Source organism: Talpa occidentalis, unplaced genomic scaffold, assembly GCF_014898055.3.
Source record: "Talpa occidentalis isolate TD23 unplaced genomic scaffold, MPIMG_talOcc4v2.1 talOcc4.10, whole genome shotgun sequence".
Lineage (NCBI taxonomy): Eukaryota > Metazoa > Chordata > Mammalia > Eulipotyphla > Talpidae > Talpa > Talpa occidentalis.
The window spans coordinates 70,035,067-70,060,287 of record NW_023600993.1 but is presented as its reverse complement, the minus strand read 5'-3'; the positions used below and the strand labels follow the sequence as shown (position 1 = coordinate 70,060,287).

General features: G+C 38.6%; 1 protein-coding gene across 4 annotated transcripts in view; it reads left to right on the top strand.

The window, feature by feature from the left end:
* Window positions 1-25,221, top strand: part of CFAP61 (cilia and flagella associated protein 61) — a 278,265-nt gene that overhangs the window by 102,874 nt on the left and 150,170 nt on the right. For all 4 annotated transcript variants that reach the window (XM_054695984.1, XM_054695993.1, XM_037493943.2 and 1 more), the window contains exons 14-17: window positions 1,657-1,783; window positions 9,078-9,155; window positions 13,889-14,095; window positions 17,287-17,421. In XM_054695984.1, coding sequence (XP_054551959.1) covers window positions 1,657-1,783; window positions 9,078-9,155; window positions 13,889-14,095; window positions 17,287-17,421 — 547 coding nt within the window. The remainder of the gene's footprint in view (window positions 1-1,656; window positions 1,784-9,077; window positions 9,156-13,888; window positions 14,096-17,286; window positions 17,422-25,221) is intronic.

Here is a 25,221-nt window from a genome sequence, read left to right as displayed (position 1 = left end):
ACATTTGCAGTATTGTTTAAACATTTATATATTTAATCATTCTGAAATAGATTTTGGTCTCAGGAGGCTATAGCAGTACCAATTTCTTAACCTTCACTTAATAATTTCTGACAAATTATATTAAGGTGATATTAATTGATAATTTTCTCATCAATTGATTGTGAATAGAGTATTCTTTGTAAATATGCCTCTTTGTTCATAGTATAAAGGATTTAAAATTTAATGCTTTAAAACTTAAAAGTTAAGCATATAGATGTTCACTACAATTGATAATTAACAATTTGAACATTTTACTTTATTAATAATATTAGGAGGAATAACACTGTCCTATTTAGTAATAAAACCCTAATGACTGGAGAGTGTTCAGTACAAGGCCAACTGCATACTGTCCTGGACCCATTGCAACATGAAAATATAGAACTCTGCCCTGGGATATTAAAGTAATCTTCCCTTCTTACGGGCCTACCATTCCAACCCATCCAATCAGGCATCCTCCAATGACTTGCAACCTAAGCAAAGGATGTACTAAATACCTGGATACTGGGTGGACAAGGGGTCCATACTAAGATGCCAGTCAAATAGACTGTGGCACCCCTTGGAAGGACCATAACCTTTCTCTGACTAGACTCATGGGCCAGATGCCTGACCCCTTACCCATTCCATGCCCATTTCCAGGATCCCAGTGACATTGGAGTATGATGGTCTAATGTTGGGAGCTCCTCCACAGATACAATGTTGTTGTTAACCCTGAAAGAGAGCAACAGCAGTTGCTGGACTAGGCAGGGCACAAAGTGTCAGCAGCAGAGAGCAGGTGAGAGAGAGAGAAACCATCATGGGCCAACATTGGGAGATGTGTTGGTCCCCAAGTCAGCCACGGCTCTAGGCCCCTGCACATGTTCCATTGTCTTACTCAACTTCACATAAAAACACACAATCAAAGAGAAAACTGCCAAGAATTTTAAGGCTCAGAGAATCATCCTGGGTTCAATGTAATTTCTTAATTTGGGGGAACATATTAAACATTTTTGGAGAATTTGTCTTCATGAAGTAAATGTTTAATCAAGTGTGGTGCTAAACATTTTAAATTAAATGCACTTAGGGCCTCCCTGGTGGCGCAGCGGTTGAGCGCTGGGTTGCGAAGCTGCCCACGGCCTCTTCAGCGCCGGTTCGATCCCCAGCTGCTCCCCGGCCACCAGAGGAGGGTCCCACATGGCGCGCAGACCTCTCCTGCCGCCCGCTGCTCCCCTCAGCAGTGTACTTCAGTCCTTCTGCCTGCTCTGCTCCCCACTCTGGCTCTGGTGAATTCTCTCACCCTCCCGCGCTTCTGACTGTATCCAGTGCATGTATAAACAAACAAACAAACAAATAAATAAGTAAAACATGTCTCTATAAAAAAAAATAAATAAATAAAATGCACTTAAAGTGTAACTGTGTTCTCTAGTTAATGGCTTTATTGATAATTTTTACCCTAGTGTTTTTCTTTATAATGTGTTTTATAGTTTTCTAGAATGAAATAAGTTATATTTGTAATTAACCAAACCATGATGTTATGCAAATTACCAGATATTATTTTATACAATTCTGTCTCCATTGTGGGTGGGGGAGGACACTTATTTTACTACTTTAATCTTAAAAAATGCCTTTCTTCTTATGCAGGTCCATTAACATAAGATTAGCCAATCTCTCAGATACACCTGGTGTTGAAAATCTCATCAGCACCCTCATGCTGAATAAAAGCATATTGGAGGATTTAAAGCAATATAATGAGGCCCGAAGAGACCCTGTAAGTACCTGTTCTGCCCAGACCAGTCTCCCTTTCCCACCATGTAAGCTCAACCCCCAAGTTTCTCCTTAGACCCTAACTGGAGAATCATGCGGTAGGGAGTAATGGAGCTAGAACTGGAAGATGGGAGCCAAAAGAGAAAAAAAAGAAACAGATTTAAGGAAATAAGGATTGATGGTCCCAAGGGGTCTGTTGGTCTAAGGGGGCTGATCAAATACCTTAAATCCTTCTCATGGGAATAGAAAATTGTGACTTGATCCACACAAGTATCACAAAATGAGATAACGAGATAAACAGAATAAGTGAATAGGCAAGAAACAGAGATAGAGTAGGCAAGTCTAAGGTTAGGAAATAGTGGCTCATGAATGAGACTCAATGCCCTTCTGGCAGCACTAGTTATCAGGCTTCGAGCAGAGAGACCCCATTACGATCCTACTGGATGGTGAGTCTGTTCCGAACCTTTTGTTGTGCTGACTGCATCTTCACAGATTGGATGGACTGAGAAAGATCCCGTGTAGCAATTGTTGGGTCCTCTTTCTGATATAACAATACTATGCTTTTGTCATGAAGGGCAAGGCTGTGGTCCTTATGTTAATACTGTTTCCTTGAGGTGCATGCCAGTTAACTTTATCAGACATGTAATAATGCATGTAGTTGGAAAAATGCTTACTTTTTTTTTTTAAAAGATTTTATTTATTTATTTATTTATTTATTTATTTATTTATTTATTTATTTATTTATTTATTCATACAAGCACTGGGTACAGTCAGAAGCGTGGGAGGGTGAGAGAATTCACCAGAGCCAGAGCGGGGAGCAGAGCAGGCAGAAGGACCAAAGCACACTGCTGAGGGGAGCAGCAGGCGGCAGGAGAGGTTTGCGCGCCATGTGGGACCCTCCTCTGGTGGCCAGGGAGCAGCCGGGGATCGAACCGGCGCTGCAGAAGCTGCGGGCAGCTTCGCAACCCAGCGCTCAACCGCTGTGCCACCGGGGTGGCCCAAAATGCTTACTTTTTAAAAAAGTTATCTTAAAACTTTTTATTGAAGTATAACTAATGAAAAATCATATGAATTCCATAAGTCAAATGTATCATGTAATTTCTTTCAAGGAAAAGGCTAACCCCAGCTTGCCAAAAGTCTCCTCATAGTCCCAGTTAGCCATTTTCCTCCCAAGTTAATACTGCCTTGACTGTTAAGAACATTGATTAGTTATGCCTATTTTAGAACTTTATTAAAGGGTAATAATTTAGTATATTTCCTATATCAGACTCCTTTTGCTTAGCAGTATGTTTGGGATATTCATTCATATTGTGGCATGAAGTATTCATTGCATGAATATGTCATTTTGTTTCTCATTATAATGTTGAGGTCGCTAGGGGACTTTCCAGTTAATTGGATCTTCTGAATATATCTTTTAATTAATTTTTACATCATTAGGAGGTATATAGCAAACATCAACACAATGCAATTCTTAATATTTTTATAGGCATTGAATGAAAATAAAATTGCCCCCAAGTACATTTTTTGTTTGTTTTGGTTTCTTTTGGGCTTTTTGTATCTTCATTTTTTTTTCTCTTCCCCCCCCCTGACCTACCAATGCAATATGATGTAGTACCCTGATTCCCAAAGTGTAGTCTAAGGAATCTATGGGTCTTTGGGTCTACAAGACATGAGTTTTCAGGGGAGTCTGTGAGGTTAAAAACCATGTAACCCAGTAATTCCATTCCTAGGTATTCATGCAAAGAATGTAAACACACTTAATTCGAAGCGATCTAAGTATTTATGTGTTCATTGCACTATTTATAATAGCCAAGTTATGGGAAAAAAATACTCAGTGCCCAAAGATAGATGAATGGATTAATTAGGTATTTTATATATACATAGTGAAATACAACTCATCTATAAAAAAGATGAAATCTTGCCACCATGGCAACATAGATGGAACTGGAAGGGATAATGAGAGTGGAATAAGTTAGAAGAAAGACAAATACTGGCTGATTTCACTCATAAGTGGAATATAGAGGGGAAAAAACAAAGGAACAGAAAAACCAAATCAAAATAAACTATAGAAATCTGACTTTAGAATTGAGGTTACCAGAAGGGGAAAGTGAGAGTGAGGAATTAAGAATGGAGGGTACCCAATAGACTCTGGTGGGTGCCTTGGTGGGTGGGGTGTAGTAATATATTACATCTGAAGAAGTGTGAACATATATCTCTGAATCGCATATGGTATTTTATTCCAATGTATCTCAATAAAAAGTAATGCAATTAAAATGATTTTCAACATCATCTCAATAAAAAACTACACAATTAAGCCATTTCCATAATAAGAAATTAATTTTCATTTCCACTGTGTTAATAGTCACATCAATGGTGCAAAGCAATGGTGGACAAAATATTGGGACCCTCAAGTATGATTCAAAGCAGTGGCACTGAACTTCTCAGGGGTCACTGAGTTCTACACAACTGCACACTCACAGTAACAATAGGAATATCACAACATACCAACAAAATGACCAAAACAAAATGTTGGCAAGGATTTGGGGAAATTGGATCATTCATATGTTGTTGGTGGAAATATAAAATTTTGCCAGTGTTGTGGAAAATATTTGTTTCTTATAAAACTGAAAATGCAACTATCATATGACCTTACAATTGCACTCCTGGGCATTTGTCATAGAGAAATGAAGACCTATACATGAATGTTTATAGCAGCTGAAATTTGCCCAGATGTTCTTTAACAGATGAATGAGTAAACTGGCATGTCCTTGCCATGGAAAACTACTCAGCAATAGAAAGGAATGAACTGTTGGTTCATGCATCAACTTAGATGAATCTCTAGAGAATTATACTAAGTGAGAAAAGTCATTCTCCAAAGACTATATACTGTATGATTCTGATTTTATGACAATTTTGAAATGACAGTATTTTAGAAGTGGAATTTAAATTGCTTGTTGCCAGCTATGATGGTGGATGTAAAAGGGAGGAGTTATAATAGGGCAACCTAAGGGATCTTTGGGTTGTTACTGTTCAGTTTCTTGACTGTGATGGTAGAGATATGAACCTACACAGGGTGAAATTATGTATTACACACACATACACATACACATACACAATAGCAACAATGTACATCCCCTGCTTATACTAGAATTTTGCAAAATGACCCATTAGGGGATACTGGGAAAACACTCACAGAAATAATAGGAAAAGGAATGTCTATTTTTTTCTTTCTTTTGGTTTTCTTTTCTCTCCCTCCTCTTTTTATTGAGATAATATTGGATTATAACACTGTATATAATTGAGTGGTGTAGGATCACACCTTTTAGGTCTATGTTATCACACCCACACTCACCACCAAGGCATCCATAGTTTTCCACCACAGTCCATGTGCCCCTCTGCACTTTGCTCTCTTCTCTCTGACTCTCCCTCCCACTTTGTAGCCTTGATTCTACAGTCATAATTCTAGGATTTGTCATTGGTTTGTTTTTTGTTTCTCTATATTCCACAAGTAAGTGACAGCATCCAGTATTTGTCTTTCTCCTTCTGACTTATTTTGCTTAGCCTAATCCCCTCCAGCCCCATCCATGTTGTAGTAAATGGCTAGGGTTTATTTATTTATGTTTTATATAGCTGACTAGTTTTCCATTGTGGGTATATACCACATCCTCTGCCTTTGGGCACCTCGCTTGTTTCAGTAGCTTGGCTATTGTAAATAGTGCTGCAGTGGATAAAAGAGTCATTATACAGTGTTCATCCTTGTCTCTTGTTGCCTTTTTAAAGCTAGAAATCTATTTTATCAGCTATAAGTATGACTGTTCCTGCCTTTCTTTGGGTCATATTTGCTTCTTGGATTGTTTTCCAGTCCTTTCACTCTGAGTCTTTGTCTATCTTTGGTGCTCAAGTGCATTTCTTGGAGACAGCAGAAAGTTGAATTTTGTTTTCTATTCTAACCACTCAGTTCCTTTTGATTGGTGAATTAAGTCCATTTACATTTAGGGTGATTATTGATGTCTGATTATCTGCTACTGCTTTTTTGCCCTTAGTTTTACAATTCTATTTCCTTGTTCAGTTTTTTTGTGGATGTTCTCTTCAATTTAGATATGAAATAAAAGAATTCCTTTCAACATTTCTTTTCAGAGAGATCTAATTTTTGTGAGCTCCTTCACCTTTAGTTTGTCAAAGAAGGCCTTTATTTCTTCCTATCTGAAGAAGAATCTTGCAGGATAAAATTTTCTTGACTGCAGTTATTGTCTTTCCTTTGAATATGTGATTCCTCTATCTCCTTGCCTGTTGTATTTTCTCAGAGACATCAGATATAAGCCTGATTGGAATACCTTTATAGGTACTCCATAACTCCCATAATTCCTTTATAGGTTATCTACTTTTTCCACCAAGCCAATATCAATATTCTTTCTTTGTCTTCAGCTCTTAGAAGTTTCACCACTATGTATCTTGGTCTGGGTCTCACTACATTTTTAGGTAACGAGATGTTGTTTTTAGCTTCATTGGCTTGTATATTTAGTTCCTTCTCCAGGTTTGGAAAGTTTCCCCCTTTTATTTCTTTGAATAAGTTCAATGTTTCCATTGAACTCTCTCTTCTCTTCTTTCTTGAGTACCCATTATTGCCTTTCCTCATGGAGTGGGATAATTCTTGAAGTGTCTCTTCATTTCTTTTCCTTTGTATTTCTTTTTATTCTTCCACCTGTATTCTTTGTTTCACTACAAATTATGAGATTCTCAAATTATTCTCATCTATAATATCAAAAGTTCAAGAAAAAAATAGAATGTTTGAAAATTAGTATCTCCTGTTGTATCTCCAGTTCCCCTATGGACCATCTTTGATTATTCTCCTAGGAATGAAACAGAACCTCATCTGCTGTCATATTCCCCTCTCTCAATCTCTGTATTATTTCTTTTTTTAAAAAAGATTTATTTATTCATGCATGCAAGAACCGGAGTATAGGCCAGATGTGCAGGAGGGTGAGAGGATTCACCAGAGACAGAGTGAGGAACAGAAGAGGCAGATCGACTGAAATACACTGCTGTGGGGAGCAGTGGGTGAGACAGGAGAGGTCTGCCACACCATGTGCCATGTGGGATTCTTGCAAGCCAGCTGGGATTGAACCCATGCTGCAGAGGCTGCAGACAGCTCCACAGTGCTGCTTTTAACTGCCTGCACCACCAGGGGAGGCCCAATCTCTGTATTATTTCTTGCAACTGCTTGTGGTCAACAGCTATCTCAATAGAAATTTGAATTTATAAAGAAAGAAAAGAAAAGTCAGTTTTACTTGAAGAAACAGTAAAAAATATTAACTTCATAGGTCTCAATTCTTGAGAACTTTTATCTTTGGTATTCTGTGTTGCCAAATGAGAATTGCACATTAATCTCTTCTGCTTCAGACTGAAGTGTATTAGTTGGTTAATGAAAAACATATGACCTAGCAATTGCACTCCTGGGCATTTGAGGTGCATGCTGAACCAGTTGCCTTTTTCATAAAGCACCACTTTTATTTAAAAGAACAGCTGGCGTACAAAATATGGTTCTTCAGTCTTTGGTAGTTAACAGATATTTCTCACATATAAGAAGTGAGGTGAGCCAAGAAAACAACTTCAAGAAAACAACTGGCAGTATTTGCCTATAGTATCAAAATTTCAAGAAAAAAAAAAAAAGAATGAAAATTAGTATCTCCTGTTGTAAACTTGACAGTTTTTCAATCTTAAAAGAATTATTCGGATGGTAGAGATAACACCAAATGTAATATTCTGATGTCTTATGAAATAAGACAACAGGGCCTCCCTGGTGATGCAGGGGTTAAAGTCTCAGTGCTATCAAGCTATGGCCAGCCACTGCAGCATGAGGGCATGAGTTAGATCCCAGGCCGGGAAGCTAACACACATGGTGCAGCAGACCTCTTCTGTCTGCCTGCTGGTCCCTCAGCGGTGTGTTTCAGTCGATCTGCCTGTTCTGCTCCCCATTCTGTCTCTGGTAAATGCTCTCACCTCCCACACCTCTAGCCTACACCTCAGTTCTTGAATGCATAAATAAATAAAAATAAATATTGAAAAAAAGAAATAGGGCAACATTTGCGATCCCTATAAGCTTGGTGAAGTAATCTTTTTTAGATAAATAATACATGATGTTTCAATTTCATGCATGAGTAAAAGATTCAGTTAGTGTGCAAAATAGATGCATTTTAATTTAATAGTATATACAAGGTTCATTAATATGTTTTGATATTTTGCATTTGCAACTAATCTTTGGAACACTACCACTTGTTGAGTTTTGGTGGAGCATCAAAGAATATCCATAATTATCTAAAAATTATTTAAATACTTTACCAATTACTTATATATGTGATACATATTTTTCACACATTTGAACCACAATAACATATTGCAACAGATTGACTGCAGAAGCAGATATGAGAATCCAGCTGTCTTTCATTAGGCCAGACATTAAAGAGATTTCAAAAATAAACCAATGCTACTATTCACTCTAAATATTTTTGTCAAATTTTAAAATTTTTGTAACTGATAAGCAAAAATTAATAAGCAAATAAAATTTTTTAATCAATTTTAATTTCTAATATAGAAAAGAGTGATATATATCACACACATAAACCAAATCCTCAGGACCTAGGAGTGCTGAGACAACAAAATTTGAGATCAATTGAGCTAAAGAAATCAAGTCCCTGATTTAAGGGTCAGTGATTTGAAACACAGGTGCATCCTTTATTACCTAGAGAACATGGAAAGTTTCTCAATCTCCCAAGCCTTACTTTCTCTAAAATGAAATAGAGGGCCTCCCCGGTGGTGCAGCGGTTGAGCGCTGGGTTGCGAAGCTGCCAGCAGCTTCTGCAGCGCCTGTTCAATCCCCGGCTGCTCCCCGGCCACCAGAAGAGGGTCCCACATGGCGCGCAGACCTCCCATGCCACCCGCTGCTCCCCTCAGAAGTGTGCTTCGGTCCTTCTGCCTGCTCTGCTCCCTGCTCTGGCTCTGGTAAATTCTCTTACCCTCCCGTGCTTCTGACTGTACCCAATGCTTGTATAAATAAATAAATAAATCTTTTAAAAAAATGAAATAGAGATAATGATAATACTGCCCTCATTGGATTGGAGTGAGGATTAAATGAGCATAGGGAGGTAATTTAATTTATTACCTGGCCCAAAAGTAAGTGTTTGTAAATATTGTTTCTATCATTGCCCTCAGATGATCATTGTTAAAGCTCACTATTGACTACTTGCAGAAACATTGAGAATAGTTTTTTAAAGATTTAAAATATGTGTTTATCTTTTCAGGGTGGAACACCACTGCAGGCATATGTAGCTGAAGTTGCAGGACAAATAGTCGGCATTGCAGTGATCAGAGATGAAATGGTAAATTGTAAAATGGATATTAGTTTTCTTGGTTGTGCTTTTTATATTATGAATTAGCACACAATGCCTCTTTTGAACTTTCATTTTTACTTATTTAATATGAATGCCTTTTTCTTTAGAATAATATAAATGATCATCTGCTTGCCTCTCATTTGGCAATTTTTCAAGTCTCCATTTTTTCAGTTCAAAGTATTTAAAATATTATAAAGAATACATGAAAATAATCACAAAAGATACATGAAAACATTCACATTCAAAAAATTCAAATTACCTTCCACATTACAAAAAAAAATAAAGCTCCTTACTTTCCCCAAAGGATTACTAGTACTAAGTTAGGCATTTATCCCTTCCAATATTCTTCCTTGCACTTAATTACATACATTGTGTGTGTGTTGTCAAGTAGATATCTAATTTTATTTTTTTCCAATACACAGTTATTCCAAAGTATTTACTACTGAATAGTCTGTTCTTTCCTTACTGAATTAAAATGCCACCTTTACATTATTAAATTTCCATGTGCCTGTGTCTATTTTTGTGTGTGTGTCTGTTTTTAAACTCTCTATTCAGTTCCATAGATTTTTTTGTTGATACCTTTTACATTACCATGTGCTTTGATATCTGGTCAGGGATTATTCTCTCATTTGTCTTCTTTTTCTAAATTTTCTTGGTTTATTTAATATTTCCTTTTCCAGATAACTCTTGTAAAACTTACCATAAAATTATTTGCACCTATGTGAATTTTTGAATGTTACAGAACAATTTAGTCAGAATTGACAATTAAATTGACAGTTACTACACATCCCTTCTGGGAAGTTCTGAAATTTGGGTGGGGTTGTTGAATTTTTTTGGTGTCTTCAGAAAAGTTATGTGACTTTTTTGGAGGGGTACACTCTCTACAGTTCTCCATTTTCTGTCCTGGGGATCCTGGTCTGATGGATAATATCACAGGTACCTTTGCTTTTGGCTTCCAGTTAGTTTGGACCAGTGGCGAGCCCTAATGAGAGTAAGGAAAGACTAAGCTGGCTGGTTTCTCTCCTGAATTCTCCCACCTTTTCAAGGCTACCTCTTTTCTTTTTTTTTCCCCCAAAGATTTATTTATTTATACAAGCACTGGGTACAGTCAGAAGCATGGGAGGGTAAGAGAATTCACCAGAGCCTGAGCGGGGAGCAGAGCAGGCAGACTGATGAAGTACACTGCTGAGGGGAGCAGCGAGTGCAGCAGGAGAGATCTGTCATGCCATGTGGTACTATCGCTGGCGGCCGGCCGGGGATCGAACTGGCGCTGCAGAGGCTGCGGGCAGCTTCACAGCCCAGTGTTCAACTGCTGTGCCACTGGGGAGGCCTGCTACCTCTTTTCTGTAACTGTCTTTTTTATTTTAATTCAAATAATCAGCACCTCTTATTTCACCCTTCTAGAGTGATAATAATTTGCAGTTGCAATACTATCTATTGGTTTCCCTGGACCTTGCCCTATCTTTGTAAATTAGTCTTTGTTAAAACTATTTCCAGTTATGTTAATTTGAACATACCATCTGTTTCTTGCTGGTACAGTCCTAGACATTTATGATTTATTCTACATATTTTATATTTTTCTGGATATTGTGCTAACACCTTCTCCCCCTGTATTTTCTAAATATTTACTTTTGGTATATGGCAAAACTACTAATTTTTGTTCTGTTATCTTGTGTCCAGCGCTTTTTGAAGTCTCTTGGTAACTCTGAGATTTTTTTCAATTGATTCTCTTTTTTGGCACAGTGTCACTTCCACCATATTCTGTTGGTCACAGGAGTCGGATTCCAGGGATAGAGAAATAGACTCCACCTCTTGATAGAGGTGTTGAAAGGTCACTCTGTAGAGGAGCATATAAGATGAAAGATACTACCATTACCTTCTTTGGAAAACAGAATCTACACCTATTTCTTTTATCAATTTTATTAATGTTTAGACTAACATTGAATAGTAGTGTTCATAATGGATACTTTTATGTATGATCTTGATTTTAATGGGATCTTGATTTTAATGGGAATGATTCTATATTTCACCTACTTAATATAATATTGGTTATAAGTTTCTGGGAGATATCTTTTATCAAGTTTAGGAAATTTCCTTTACTAAAAGTTTTATTTTGAACAAGTGTTGAAATTTATCAGATGTGCTATTGGCATTTTTTAAGATGTTCATGTGACTTTATTCCTTTCATATATTTCTACTTTATCCTCATTTTCAGTCATTTCTCTTTTTGACTCAATATATTTTTGAATAATTCTTTTAGTAAGGGTGGTAGGTGGTAGGGGCTCTAAATCCATATACAAGTAGTTTTCATTTTGTCCTACCATTGAATACTGATTAGTCTGTATATGAAATTATTATGCAAATTCTTTTCTAATCAGAATGTTGATGTTTTTATTCTCAGTGTTTTCCAGTGTCACTGATAAAAGATAATGTGATGTAAATAAATACATGTTTGGTTGCTTTCTCTCCTGAAAATTAGGTTTTTCTTTTGGAAACTGCTGAATATTGCTTTTGGATAGTCCTGAAATTCTAAAATTTTACCAAGAACTATCTTCTGACTCTTTTGAGTTTGGGAGCATATTTCCTCTATGATTTCATTTATTATTTCTTCTCTTTCATTTTCTCCATTCTCCTCTTAATTCTTTTTAGATGGATATTGGACTGTTTGAATTAATCCTTCACTCTCTCTTAACATATTTTTTATGTCTTGTACTTCTTACTCTTCATTCTTGGAGATTTCCTTAATTTTGTCTTCTGGATCCCTAACTCAATCTCCAGCCATGTCTATTCCCCTTTCCAGGTCGCTATTGGGATTTTAATTTCAGGTCGTGTATTTAATTTCCAAGTCTCTTCCTTGTTCTCTTATTGTTGCTTTTTTTGTATCAGCTAATTTGTTATGTTCAATAATTTTTGTTGTATCTTTGAGATAGATATTTCACTAGAATTTACCACAATTTAAAAAAATTCTCTTCTATTCCACGAATAACCCACTTCCTCTAGGGTAATTTGTATGTTTCCCCATTCTTGTCTTTGGCATTTTTCATTTTTCCTCAAAAGTCTATCCATGTCATGAATGAAAGATTAGATTATCAGCATGGATGTCTGGCATGAGTATCCCTGACAGTTGTGTGTATCTGCTTCTCTGTTGCATCTCTCCAGTCACTGGGAGAACTGCCCACCCCTCTGTCTAGTTGGAAGGGGGCATGAGTTGTCTGCCTTCCTCTCATGGTGCTTGAATATAGTACTGGTGGATAGCAAACTGTGACCTTAGAGTGACCCAAGGTAGAAAGGTATAGGCCTAGAGACGGAGAACTTCAGTATGTTTCCCTCTGATGTAAAACTCTGTTACACTTTTGTCCCATATAATTTTAATTAATGAAAATTAATTTTTGTTGTTATTTTAGAGGATTTGGGATAGGAGGAAAATTAGATGCACATGGCCCATCTGCTGTTTTGAGCTAATAACCTCTGTTGGCTCATTGCTTTTTGTTTTTCAGTGATTTTGCAGCCCTACACTTACTACTCATTTTATTTTATAATGAAGGAAACCTCCTTGATAATTACAGAATAGTCTTAGGGTGTAAAGGCAGTTACAGGGTCAATGCAGATTGGAAGAGCAGGCACTGCCAGAATTGCTCTCAGTCACGACACTGGGCATCATTATCCCAAACCCCATTTCCTTGCTGCTTTATGGCAGAAGCTGAAAGATAAGGGACTATGAGGGTCTTGGACACAGACTTCACAGTTTTTCTGAATTTTCTAATGCCAGATTTGCTAATCACAGAGTAGTTCAAGTTTCTTGCATCTACTAATTTCTGCTCTTGGAAGTGTGTTTTTAGGAAAATTTTACTGTGGAAAATAAGAGCTATAAGTGGATGCTCTGCAATCTGCTATGGCTTGATTTTTTTTCTCCATATCAAGTGTGTTTACTACTTCTGTCAAGAGAGAGTCACCTTCTCTGAATTGCTCCTCCTTTCCACAGTGTTTTCTGCTGGGACGTAAAGCAAGGGAGACTGACCCAGTGCACATTTAAAATGGATGAGACCCTGGGCCCTTCCCACCCATGTGGGGCCAAGGAGCAGTGATGGAAACTAGACCCATGGAAATACAAGTAGTGTGCTCGATATTTCCTTTTACATACAAACAAGTATGCGTTCTGTAATAACCTTCCACAATGTAGAAATGTTATACCTCCGAAGGGGGGAAATTTGTAAGCAGTGCTTACAGACAAGGCCCTGTATTATTTCATTGTAGACCAACCTGGCCACATGTGCCAATCAAAGTGTGTGACATGTGGAATGGCACGTTTCCATATTAATAGGTGAATAATGTCCAGAGAAATGGTGGGTGTTTGTCCATTCTTGAATGTTCCACATGCTCAGTCAGCCATACTGAGCAGCTCGTGCTCCCTGGGCTGCTGCCCTGCTGCCTAGCAGAGGCTGAAGGCTCTCTGAATTTTTAGCAGCCAGAGTAAAAGGAACACATTCCAAAGCTGGGTAGCCGTCATCTGTAGACAAACCATCAGAACATGTTACTTTCAGGAAAAATAATTTTCATTAAAAAAAAATTAACAATGAAGATGAATACTAGGAGAGAAAAACATATTTCTAACCATTGTACCTAATCAATTTTTAAGTCATTCTAAAAGACTTTTCATCACAAAATGCCTGCCATTTGTTTATAATATCCTTAGGTGTTCTTTCTCTGCCTCTTTTTTTCAGGATATAGAGTACATTCGATCCCATTACAATATTGAAGATTTCATCTACTTCAGTCATCACCAGCGCGAAGAACACGGACACCTGTATCACTTTGCCCTGAATCCTATTTTTCGGCACTACACCAAGTTTTTTCTGAAGGAGATCCTCCGTTTAGGCTATAAATCCTGTCTCTACTATCCCATTTACCCAGAATCTAGGGAAGGCAAGGTAAAAGAATGTCTAATTCACTTTTCCTACAAATCAGCATTCGTAGCTTCATTTGCGTTGTGTACAGATTGTATTCCTTCCTTGCTTGATGAATTTTGATTATAATACGGCTCTGAATTTCAAATGGCCATAATGAATTTGGCCCTTTTCTTAAACTGCAGCAAAAGTCCAGAAGGCTTTGAATTTCTGAAACAATCACAACAGTATAATTAGTAGAGCAATTTGTTGGCTTTTCTATATTGACAAAACAGAGACTGAAAACTATGCAAAAATGCTCTAAGGGACTTGAAAATCAAATTAGTTCTTATGGTACACTAGTGAAGTGCCAAAATGATACAATCGTGCTCTTCAAGCAAAGAACATTTTAGGAATCAACCCATAGAATAATTCAGTTATATTCTATAGACTGGCATTCGATCACAGCATTTCAAATAAGCACTATAACCACTGCCAAGAGTGATGAATAAAAAGTAGAGATAAATGATACCAATCTAACCTTTATATCTAAGTGCCAATATAACTTGCATAATACTTGTTATACTTATGTAGAGGAACAGTTTTGTAATAAACACATATCTATTGTGTATGTATTGTATATGTGTGTATGAACGAATAGCAAGCTCTTCGTTTTCCTTCCATTGTGCTTTCATTTATCCTGCTTTTGTCTTCATAGCACTTCTCACTAGTTAAAATTATGTCTTTTGACATGAAGTTGAGTTATTTGTCTTCTTCAAAGCTGTAGCCCTAATGCCTAATCCTCCTTGTTTTTGGGGATATTGTCTTTGTGCCCAAAGTTCCTGCTAATCTGCTGGGTGCAGGGTTATGCAGGGGGCCTCTCACCAAAGGCAAACGTCCTGGTATGAAGAACATACTGAGAAACCAGTATCTGCTGAAAACAGCAGGCAGATATTAGGATAGGGATAATATGCTTTGACCTGCAGAAACAATGGAGCCCTCCAGGCAATAGTCCCCCGTCACTCCACCCTAGCTTACATCCCCAATAACTACTTCCCCCACACACGTACACTCTTTACTTACTTGTCCCACCTTTGTATTCTATGTTAATAAATTTGAGACTGCCATTGGACAGGGGCACACATTACTTCTGGTGTTGCCCTATTAGGCTTCTCATTGCTCCACATGGGCTTTGAGTGATCTTTCCCTCACCCTGCGAGGTGGCAAAGTCACTCATATTCACACACACACACACACACACACACACACACACACACAGACTCATGTATGGTGTCCTGGTTATTTCACAGACAGCATCAAGCCTTTGCTTGATGTGGACTTGAAGTCTGATGATATTCAACTGTGAGACCAGGCAGATGTCCCATCATACAACATTCATGACCAGAAACTTTCTTAAGCTCTGCTCAGAATCCTTGCCTTAGCCATGTTCTTCCTAGTTGCCACAAGTGAGCTAAATAGATTGTTTAAGTGATCTTACTAACCTTAAAGGCAATCTAAAGTATATTAGTACATATACCTAACTTTAATTTTGCTCAATGTATCTTATTTAGGCCTTTTGGAGATGTACAGATGGGATGGGGAAGAAGAAAGAAAAGACATGGAAAAGGATTTTAGCAAGACATAGAATAAGCTATAGTCATGATTTTTTTCCTATAAGGTGCAATGCAAAAGCAATGTAAAATGCCCTAGATTTGACCTAGTAATATGGGAAGGTAACAGTTTTGTCTGAAAAATCCTGGTCCTGCACAATTTCTTTTTATTTTGCATTTGGATAAGTGCCAATTTGGTGACCTTCAGGATGTGATATTAAATTCTTAGTTTTTATTCACAGTGCTGCCCACTTGAGCCAGGTTGGTAGAAAGTCTGTTTGCATCCATAATAAGAAATAGTATCTTGGTCATTTCATTGAATGTTCATATATTTACTCAATAGCACAGAGCTAGGAAAATGTCTCACACTGTCATATATGGAATATAAGAACACATTTGGAAACAGGTTTCTTCTCATTCTGTGCTTCTTGTTGATTTACACATACATTCAAACAAGTATAAGAAGGAATACTAGATAATTTGGGTAAGAATGTTCAAATTTGGCTATAAATCCCAATCTGAGTGTAGTTAAAGTGAGCTTTTGTTTCACATTATAAAGATGCTTTTCTCCATACACTCCCACCAAAGCATGTATTGAGAGAAACTCCAGGCATAAAAGCAGAACTCCACTAAGAGATGGATTCTGGTTGTCTGTGTGTAAAATCTGGGTGTGAAATTCAAGCATAAAGGATTTTAGAAATTCTTAGAAATGACTGGGGTGCCGTTTTAGGACAGCAAATAAAACATATGTAGACCATGTTATTATTAAACTGTATCTGTAATTGAGTTTTACTTTCTTTGCTTTCCAGTTTAAATATTGTAAATGTGCCTTTAAAATATGTTTTTTACAGTTTAATTCTAGATGTCTAAACAGTTGAATATCCTGAGTTGCTTTTACCAAAACCCCTAAGATTTTATAAATGTCAAAGAAATGAAGATTACCATGTTCAATTTTCTCTACAAAGTTTAAAAAATTGGGTAATATTAATATTTAAAACATGGTCTATCATATTCCCTTTCAGTAATCATAAATCCAGCTCATAATTTAGTACTAATCTAAGTCATTATAATATAGTTCCCTCACCCCCACTTTATGGCCTCATCCTTTTGTTTTAAAATACTTATTTTAGCAACAGAGGACCAGGGAAATGGCTGTGACTTTCACAAACAGGAGGACTTTTACATCTGCACTCAGTTGCGCCTTAAATGACATTTTTATCTATGTGCCTTCTTAAAGCAGCTTGTGCCAAACACGAAAAGGTTAACAGGACGCAGATAACACAGCTTAATGGGGTCAAATCAAGCTGATTCATGATCACTATGGAGAAGAATATCCTCCTGGGGAAAATACTTGTACTGAAAAATCCCATAAACCAAACCACTTGTTTATCTGTCATTCCCACAGAGATAGTAATGTAATTACTCTCGTAATTATCTTCATTAGTGTCAGGCATTATCTACAATTCATTCCTCTGCTCAAAGAGTATGTTTGTTTATTTGCTGATTTTTTTCCCCCTCTCCGACTTGGCTAGGTTCAGAATTTTGTATTTGTAAAGCCGCACGCAGGCATCTGTGCTGAACGGCTCTGACATTCTCTCCCCTAAAATAGAGATTGCTGTCTTTCAGTTCCAGAGCTCCTACGCCCACTCCCTGACATCCGCCCTTCATTACTTGGTTCCCGTGCGACCACGACGACAGATTGTCTATCCTCTGGAAAAACTTGGCATCAACGCTCCATCAAAGGAGGTCTCCAAGGATCCGGTGGGTAGCAGGGCGGCAGCAGGCAGGGAGGCGCAGTGCCAGCTCACGCGGGCGTGGCAGATGGGTGGCAGCTCTGTCTTTGCGGAGCAGACTGCTTCTTAATTACAGGGAGCCTGGCGCTCATGCCCTAACAGGGGCGGGCTGTAGAGGCTCCCCTGAAGACCCCTCTCTCAGGTGGTTATTTCACAGGAAACCTAAAATAGGCACGGCACAATTTCTGGGGTGAGAGATCCCACAGGGATACCTTGGAGAGGCTGCCGTGTCCTAGGACCAGTAGCATAGGTCAGTCTCCCTGCATGTTTCTGTTTTCTTTCCCCTTCTTCAAAAACAGATTCCCAGTTCCATCCATGTTTTGCTTTCAAGCCAAAAGTGGTCATTCACAATGCAGATAAAGCTGACAGAGGAAATAGTGCTGGCAGCATTTGAGATGTCTGAGTTGTAAGCTGGGCCTGCTTAACAACTTTGTGGAGTCAGAGTGATGAACAAGAACATATTAGCTATCCTGGGGGAGGGCAGGGGGTGTGACCTTAAAGCGATTGGCTTTAGGATACTCTGACTTCCAAAACAGGAAAGGGGGCTGAGACAGAACCTGAATTTCACTTCAGATGGAAACATGTATGTGTGTGTACACACAGCCATTTTCAGTAACGTAACTGGAAAACATGATTTTGTAAGGTAACTTACACGTAGCCTTGCAATATTTGGATATGCTTCCACTTCAGTAGGCTGAAAAAAATTTTCCCAGTGGGGACTGACACTTGTCCTTGGTGCAAGAGAAAAGAAGAATGGGTAAAGTCTCGAGTCACCAAATGTTTAGCCAATGGATTGCTCATCAGAACTAGATATGGGACACAAATCGACAGCGTGGGACATCTTAGCGCTGCAGTAAGTGCCTCACCCTGCTGCCTTTACATAGGGGTGCATAGAGGCCTCCGCCAAAGCTTTCTTAGAATCCGTTGCTTATGCAAATGAGGCTGCATTAAGTCCTACTTGTATTGTTAGATTTCTGAAATAAATAAATATATGGATCCAGAAACAGCTTGCCCTGCTCCTGCAGGTACAACCCAGGCCTCCTTGCCTCGGAAAAAACATTAACATTTATTTTCCAATAAGTTTTAAATTTATATTTGAGTAGAGACAACACCAATAACTCTTTAATTTGGAAAATGTCAAGCATATCAGAAGTAGAAATGATTGCGCAAAGGAGAATTTCTCAACCTGTTTGTGTTGAGGGACCTGACTTTTAATGTATATACAACAATAGTTTTATAAAAAGTGAATTCCTGAAAATGTGAGACTAACAAATAAGACAAAATTCAAGTCTAATTATTTTGTTCTTAAGTTGAACAAGCATATAATTCTCTTCCCAATAACCATAAGAACTTCTTAAAGTTTCTCTCAGGCCCCAGAGTTCACGGAGCAGATGGGTACCTGTCTCAAATCACACACTGAGTAGCATCAAAACTCCCACATACCCAGCACTCAGCTTCAACAATTCTCAACTCCTGGCCAATATACTCCTCCCCACCTTTCTCCCCGTACCCTTCTATAGTATTTTATTTTTAAGCAAACAGATACATTTCATCCAGGATCAAGGTGTGCTTTTTAGGTTACAGGGTCCACAGCATTGTGGTTTATGCTCTTTCTACTTTATTTTTTTAAAGATTTATTTATTTATGCATACAAGAACTGGGGTACAGGCCAGAGATGTGAGGGTTGAGAGGATTCACCAGAGACAGAGCGGGGAGCAGAACAGGCAGATGACTGAAATACACTTCTGAGGGGAGCAGCAGGTGAGACAGGAGAGGTCTGCTGCGCCATGTGGGTAGCTCCTTGGCTGGCCAGAGATGGAACTTATGCTGCAGAGGCTTTGGATAGCTTCATAGTGCTGTGCTTAACCCCTTGCACCACCAGGGAGGCCCTGATCTATCTACTTTAGAGGTAAGAGTGCTGGAGTCCACTGGGAGCATCTTTGGGATGGACCACCAGGTGGTCTGTGTATGTATGGAGAAACTGGAAATGGACTTCTTGGAATGAGAGCCAAGCTCCACATGTTTGTCATAAAGAGAGTGCCTTGAGGTAAGAGAGGATGCCTTCATCTGCACCTGTCACTGAAAGTCATCTTGCTTAGAGTGATGCTGACCTCAGGTAGAGGGACTGCAGGTAGAAGGTACCTGGATGCAGCTTCTGTGTCAGATCAGAGTAAGGATGAGAGATGCTTTCCTTTGCAGCCACTGCTGAGACACCCTTCAAGTTTGGCCAGACCATATGACTGGCAGGAGATGCCCTCACATGTCAGTGGCAACCCTTTGGCTCTGGCCCTGGCAGCCAGTCCTCTAGCTTAAGTGGTGGGCTGGAGTGGAGGGAAGGATTACAGAGCTGTTGCATGACTATCTAGAGCATTGTTTTTCTGAACACCAGGAACTCCCATTACACCCACAAGAATTTCCATTTTAGGTAACTCAGAGGTAAACTGGAGTTGCAGGTAGGAAAAAAACCCAGAGGAAACATTTTGCTTCATTTAAAACAATCCTATCACTTCTTCCCAGGTCGATATGAGTTGAAATCTTTGCTTACATTTAATAACCTTTTTGTGGTCATCTCAGTGTGCTGTGTACCCCCAGAGTCCTGGCTTATTTCAACACAGAGCAGAGGGTGGATTGTTGAAATCCCTGGTCCAGGAAGACAACCACTTAGCAGATCTGTGGGGCTGATGCTCAGGACTGGCATCTTGTGCTGTGTCGTTTATTGCATTGGTGAATTCTGACTTTTGAAGAAGTGCTTTTATGGCTACTTTGATCTTATTCTTGAGAAGATTTTAATAAAGATTTAGAATTAGCAAGCATGATTTTTGTAACAATTCTAAAAATCTTAAAAGTTTGATCAGAGGATTATCAAGTAAAATGCTACATTTTAATATTTAAGGTTTTTTTAAAGGTTTATTTATTTATGCATACAAGAGCTGGGGTATAGGCCAGAGGTGTGGGGGATGAGAGGATTCACCAGAGACAGAGCGGGGAATAGAACAGGCAGATTGATCGAAACACTCTGCTGAGGGGAGCAGAGGGCGAGTCAGGAGAGGTCTGCTGTGCCATATGGGTTGCTCCCTGGCCGGCCAGGGATTGATCTTGTACTATAGAGGCTGCAGACAGCTTCATAGGTTGTGTCTTAACCCCTTGCACCAGCAGGGAGTATTTTAAGTCATTAAATTTACTTAAAAATTCTTTTTCTAACATTTCTAAGTCATAATATGTAAGGGTAGTTACTTAAGACAAGTTGATTCAAATAGAACATTTTTAGGAGCAATGTCTAGAGTCTTACACTGATTTCTTAGCAGAGCAATAGTATTATGGCCGTTGAACTGGGGTTGAGTAATTGCTATCACTAAATGGGTTCCTTTTTTTTCCCTTTCAGTTTTCCCAGTGCATGGAGCTTTATATGAGCCCTTCAGCTCCCTCATCATCTCTGCGCATTTCTCTCACTGCGCACTTGCCTTTCATACCTTTTATCCTATTTAAACCATCTCAGAGTGACCATCCATTCCCTTGCTTTCACCTAGGAAGCCAGTCTTTAAGGGAACAGATCATTCCAGGCATGAGTAATGGGATAGAAAGCGTTTCATCTCGGTGGGTTGCCAATTTAAATCTGGCACAAGTCAGCAGTGATTGAAATTCATCACCTCATGGGAGGGAAAGGTGTTCCCCCTCCCCACCCCAAGGCTCTGGTATTTTCTGCCTGGTTTGGATGATCGGTGCCCCTGTCACAGTGCCTTCCCTAGCATTTCTATTAATTGATAATGACCCCATATCAGGTCACAAGAAAGGGCCGGAAAACATGCAAATGACTTTTATCACACGTAAAAATGTGGGGTAAGAGCCTCATAGTCAACCCATGTAACTTCATAGATAAGAGACAGAGCATAGAATGGACCTGGAAGATTCATCTCTTAGCTTGAATGGGCCATCTTGGCCTGTGCATTTTCATTCTAAGAATTGTTCTGATGGAATTCTTTTAAGATATTAATCAGCTTTATTCATCAGTTATTTATATTATAAAATTACATTAATCACTTGGGTAAGAATTATGATCTTGCATAAGGGGAACACTCAGAATTTGGCTGAATGAATTGAATAGCGACATTAATGAAAACTATAGAACCAGTAGACCCATTTACTTTGAGGTGGTTCTCTGTGCAACCCTGTTTTCTTTCCTTCCTGCACCTCCTAGAGAATTCAGAGAGGACTGTGGCAAAGTCCCTGCCCTCAATGAGCTTTCAGTCTAGCGACAATATTAATGTGGGGTTACTTGTTCTAGTTACTAGTGCTAGGTCCCTGGTAGAGAATAACCACACTGAGGTTAGACCCATTTTACAGTATCCCTCAGAGAGAATGCCTTTGGTCAGAGACACTGTTTCCTTTCCAAGACATGGTCTTAAGTGGCTCTTATTGGAAAATCGGCTTTGAACTTAAACAGCCTTTACCCGCTTCATTATCAATAAATGATTCTCCCCCATCATCCATTTCAATCACATTAACTCTTCACCTTGGCTTAAAATGTTCATAGAATTATAATGTGAATGCTCTTCTCTCTCAAAAAAAAAAATTGGGGGGGAGGCTATATCAATTCATTATTTTCCTAAAGAATTGTATTTCAGTGCAATCAGGGCCTGTTGTCATTTTTCTGTGGTTGTTTATTAGTGATGATCTATTTAAATCTCGACTAATGAATTCTTTGAGACCTCCATTTTGCCTTTGTCCTTCTACAAAGAAAAATGACGGTTTATTTACCACCACCACCCCCCTTCTCAGAGCTAAGTGCTGGCCCGCTTTTTCCGGGTATGTGATCTCTCAGGAAGATGTCACTCACTGGCATTCAGTTACCCTTTGAATTGCCCCTTTTCATCTCTGCTGTTCTTCCCCAGTCCAGCTATAATTACCATCTGATGGACTGTTACTGGATACTGTTTCACTTGTACATCTGCTGCCCTAGGAAATTGCATTATTCTCCCAGCACCTGCTAGATTTTCCCCAGCTTAATTGTTTCTCAACTCCTTCCTTCAACTTGGAAATTCTCACTGCCTGTTAGACTGCTTTGGTTGTTCTTGTGGTCAGGGTGTGTGTGGGTGTGCTTGTGTGTTTAAATCAGCCCTTTAACACCTCCTTGGAAGAGATTTCCATTATTTTTCGGCACCATATTTGCACTGATCATTATTAATGTGACCATGGTGATATTTTTTGAAATGAAATTAACCCACTTTAAATCACTGCTATGAGTCAGGTTTGCTTTTCAGTCACCTCTCAGCCATTTCCTACACATTTATGCTACCTATGGGAAGTAAATTTCCTCCTATATATAGTGAATCCTCTATCTACAATTCTCAGAGTAATTTACCAAAATTCCTTCATGAACTTTTTTTTTTCATCTATGAAATTTACCTATGGTAATTTCTTTCTAATTCTTTGAACACTGTCTACTACAATATGTGGTATATATGTGTATATCAGAATGACATGTAAATCAGTGGTTTATTCTCACTGCTATCACTCCCTCATGGAAAGGGCTACAAAGTTAACAACAAAAATGACAACTACTAAGAACGTGTAGGGAGCTTTTGGTAAAGGCTTCCCATGAATTATCTCATTTAATCAACTTCACATCAGCACTTGTAAGTAGTTACTAGTTACTGCTACTGTCATCCTCAGGGTACCTAAAGAAAATAGACTTGCAAGAAATTAAAGAAAATAGATTGTCCAAAGGCTAATTCACTGACAGAGCTTCAAATCCAGGCAATTGGATGCCAAAACCATTATATACATACTCCTGTGGAAAAAGTTGAAGGACTGCTATCATGACTCATTGCCAGGAAACCAAACCACAAAAAAGGAAGATACTTTACAGAGACTTTCTGGGAGCGCCCAGATCTTTGGCCCCAGCTACTTAATCAAAAGGTGATGCACAGATAATTAACTGTTTCCCAGAGCAATTTGGATTTTCCTTTTGACTGTGTCATCCACCTCCAATTTTGATCAGGTGGCAGCCTGACCCTGAGTGGACTTGACTGTGAAGAAACAGACATTTAAGTCCAGATTGGCTGTGCTGGGGTCAGTGTTTGGACACCAGTTGATCCAGGCAGTCTGCACTTCTCTCCTCTGAATCCTCTTGTTGAGACAAACCCTTCAAAATTGTAGTGGTAGCTGTTGGGAAAGGAGGAAAACAATTATGATTCCAATGTTGGTTACATTGTAAATTTCTAAAGATTCAGTTCCATGTTGTGAATGGGTTCACAGTGTTCTTACTGGCGAAGGCAGTTGAGCACAGCCGCTGTGAAGTTGTCCACAGCCTCTGCAGTGCCGGTTGAATCCTGGCCGGCCAGGGAGAAACCTACATGGCCTGGCCTTCCTCTCCTGTCGTGCCAGCTGCTCCCCTTAGCAGTGTATTTCACTCAGTCTGCCTGTTCTGTTCCCCGCTCTGTCTCTGGTGAGTCCTCTCACTCTCCCGCACGTTTGACCTGTATCCTGATTCTTGTATGTATGAATAAATATATCTTTAAAAAAAAAAGAAAGAAAGAAAGTTTGGATATTTTAGAAAAATCTAAATAAATTCCTGGGTTTGAGTAACTGAAGGTTTCTTGAGGGTGGACAGAATGTGTGCTACTGGCTGATCAACAAGTCTTAGACACTCTTTAGAAATTGGGTGGCAATAGAAATTGGGTGGCAATAGATGGGCAACTCCTTAGAGAAGGACTTTTGAAAAGTAAAGTGACTTATTAACCTCTCAGTGTTGTCAAAAATAATTAATCCCACACTTTACTCTTTTTTTATAATAGATTTATGGTTCAATCTATCTCTCCTTTATTGAATTATAAATCATATACCATACAATTCATCCTTTTAAATTGTATGATTTATTGGTTTTTAATATACTCAGATTTGGGCAACCCTCACCACTATTAAACTTCAGAACATTTTTGTCATCTCAAAAAGATACCCATTAGCTTTCACTCCCTTATAGTCCCAACCCAGCCTAAGCAATTACTAATTTACTTTCTGTTTCTAAGAATTTGCCTATTCTGAACATTTTATATATGTAAAATTATAAAAATATGTGGCATTTCTGACTAGTTTTCTTCACTTATGTTATTTTCAAGGTTCCCTCCCACCCCGTGCAGCATGTATCAGTACTCAATTCCTCTCTATTGCTGAATAATATTCTACTATATGACTATATTACATTTTATTTATCCATTCATCAGCTGATGAGCATTTGAGTTGTTTCCACTATTTGGTTACTCTGAATAATGTTTCTGTGAACATTCATGCGCAGGTTTTTATGTGGATATATGTTTTCATTTATCTTCGGCATATATTCTAGGTAGAGAGTTGCTAGATCACATGGTTAACTATTTAACATTTTCAGGAAGGATCAAAATGTCTTCCAAAGTGCATGTACCATTTTATATTCTTTCATTCTTAGGTCATCTGAAGCATACCTGCTAGTAAGTGGTGAAATTTTGGCCAACTCAAGGCCACAATGGGCAAGCGTACCAACCATACTTTCATTTCAGAAGTGGAGCTTTCCCACCATTTAACAGAGAGACCACCTTGTTCACATATTTGGCAGCATCCCACCAGTGAAACCTTCAGTTACACTAAAAGCAGAGATTTTTCTAAAATATAATCTTTCCTGCTCTTATCTTCCCCTCTTCACTCTCTGACTCATCAGCCTCCTGTGGGCTGCATGGATATTTAGGTGAACTCCAGCATCAAAGAAAATGCTCATCCAAACCATGGGTGTGAAATG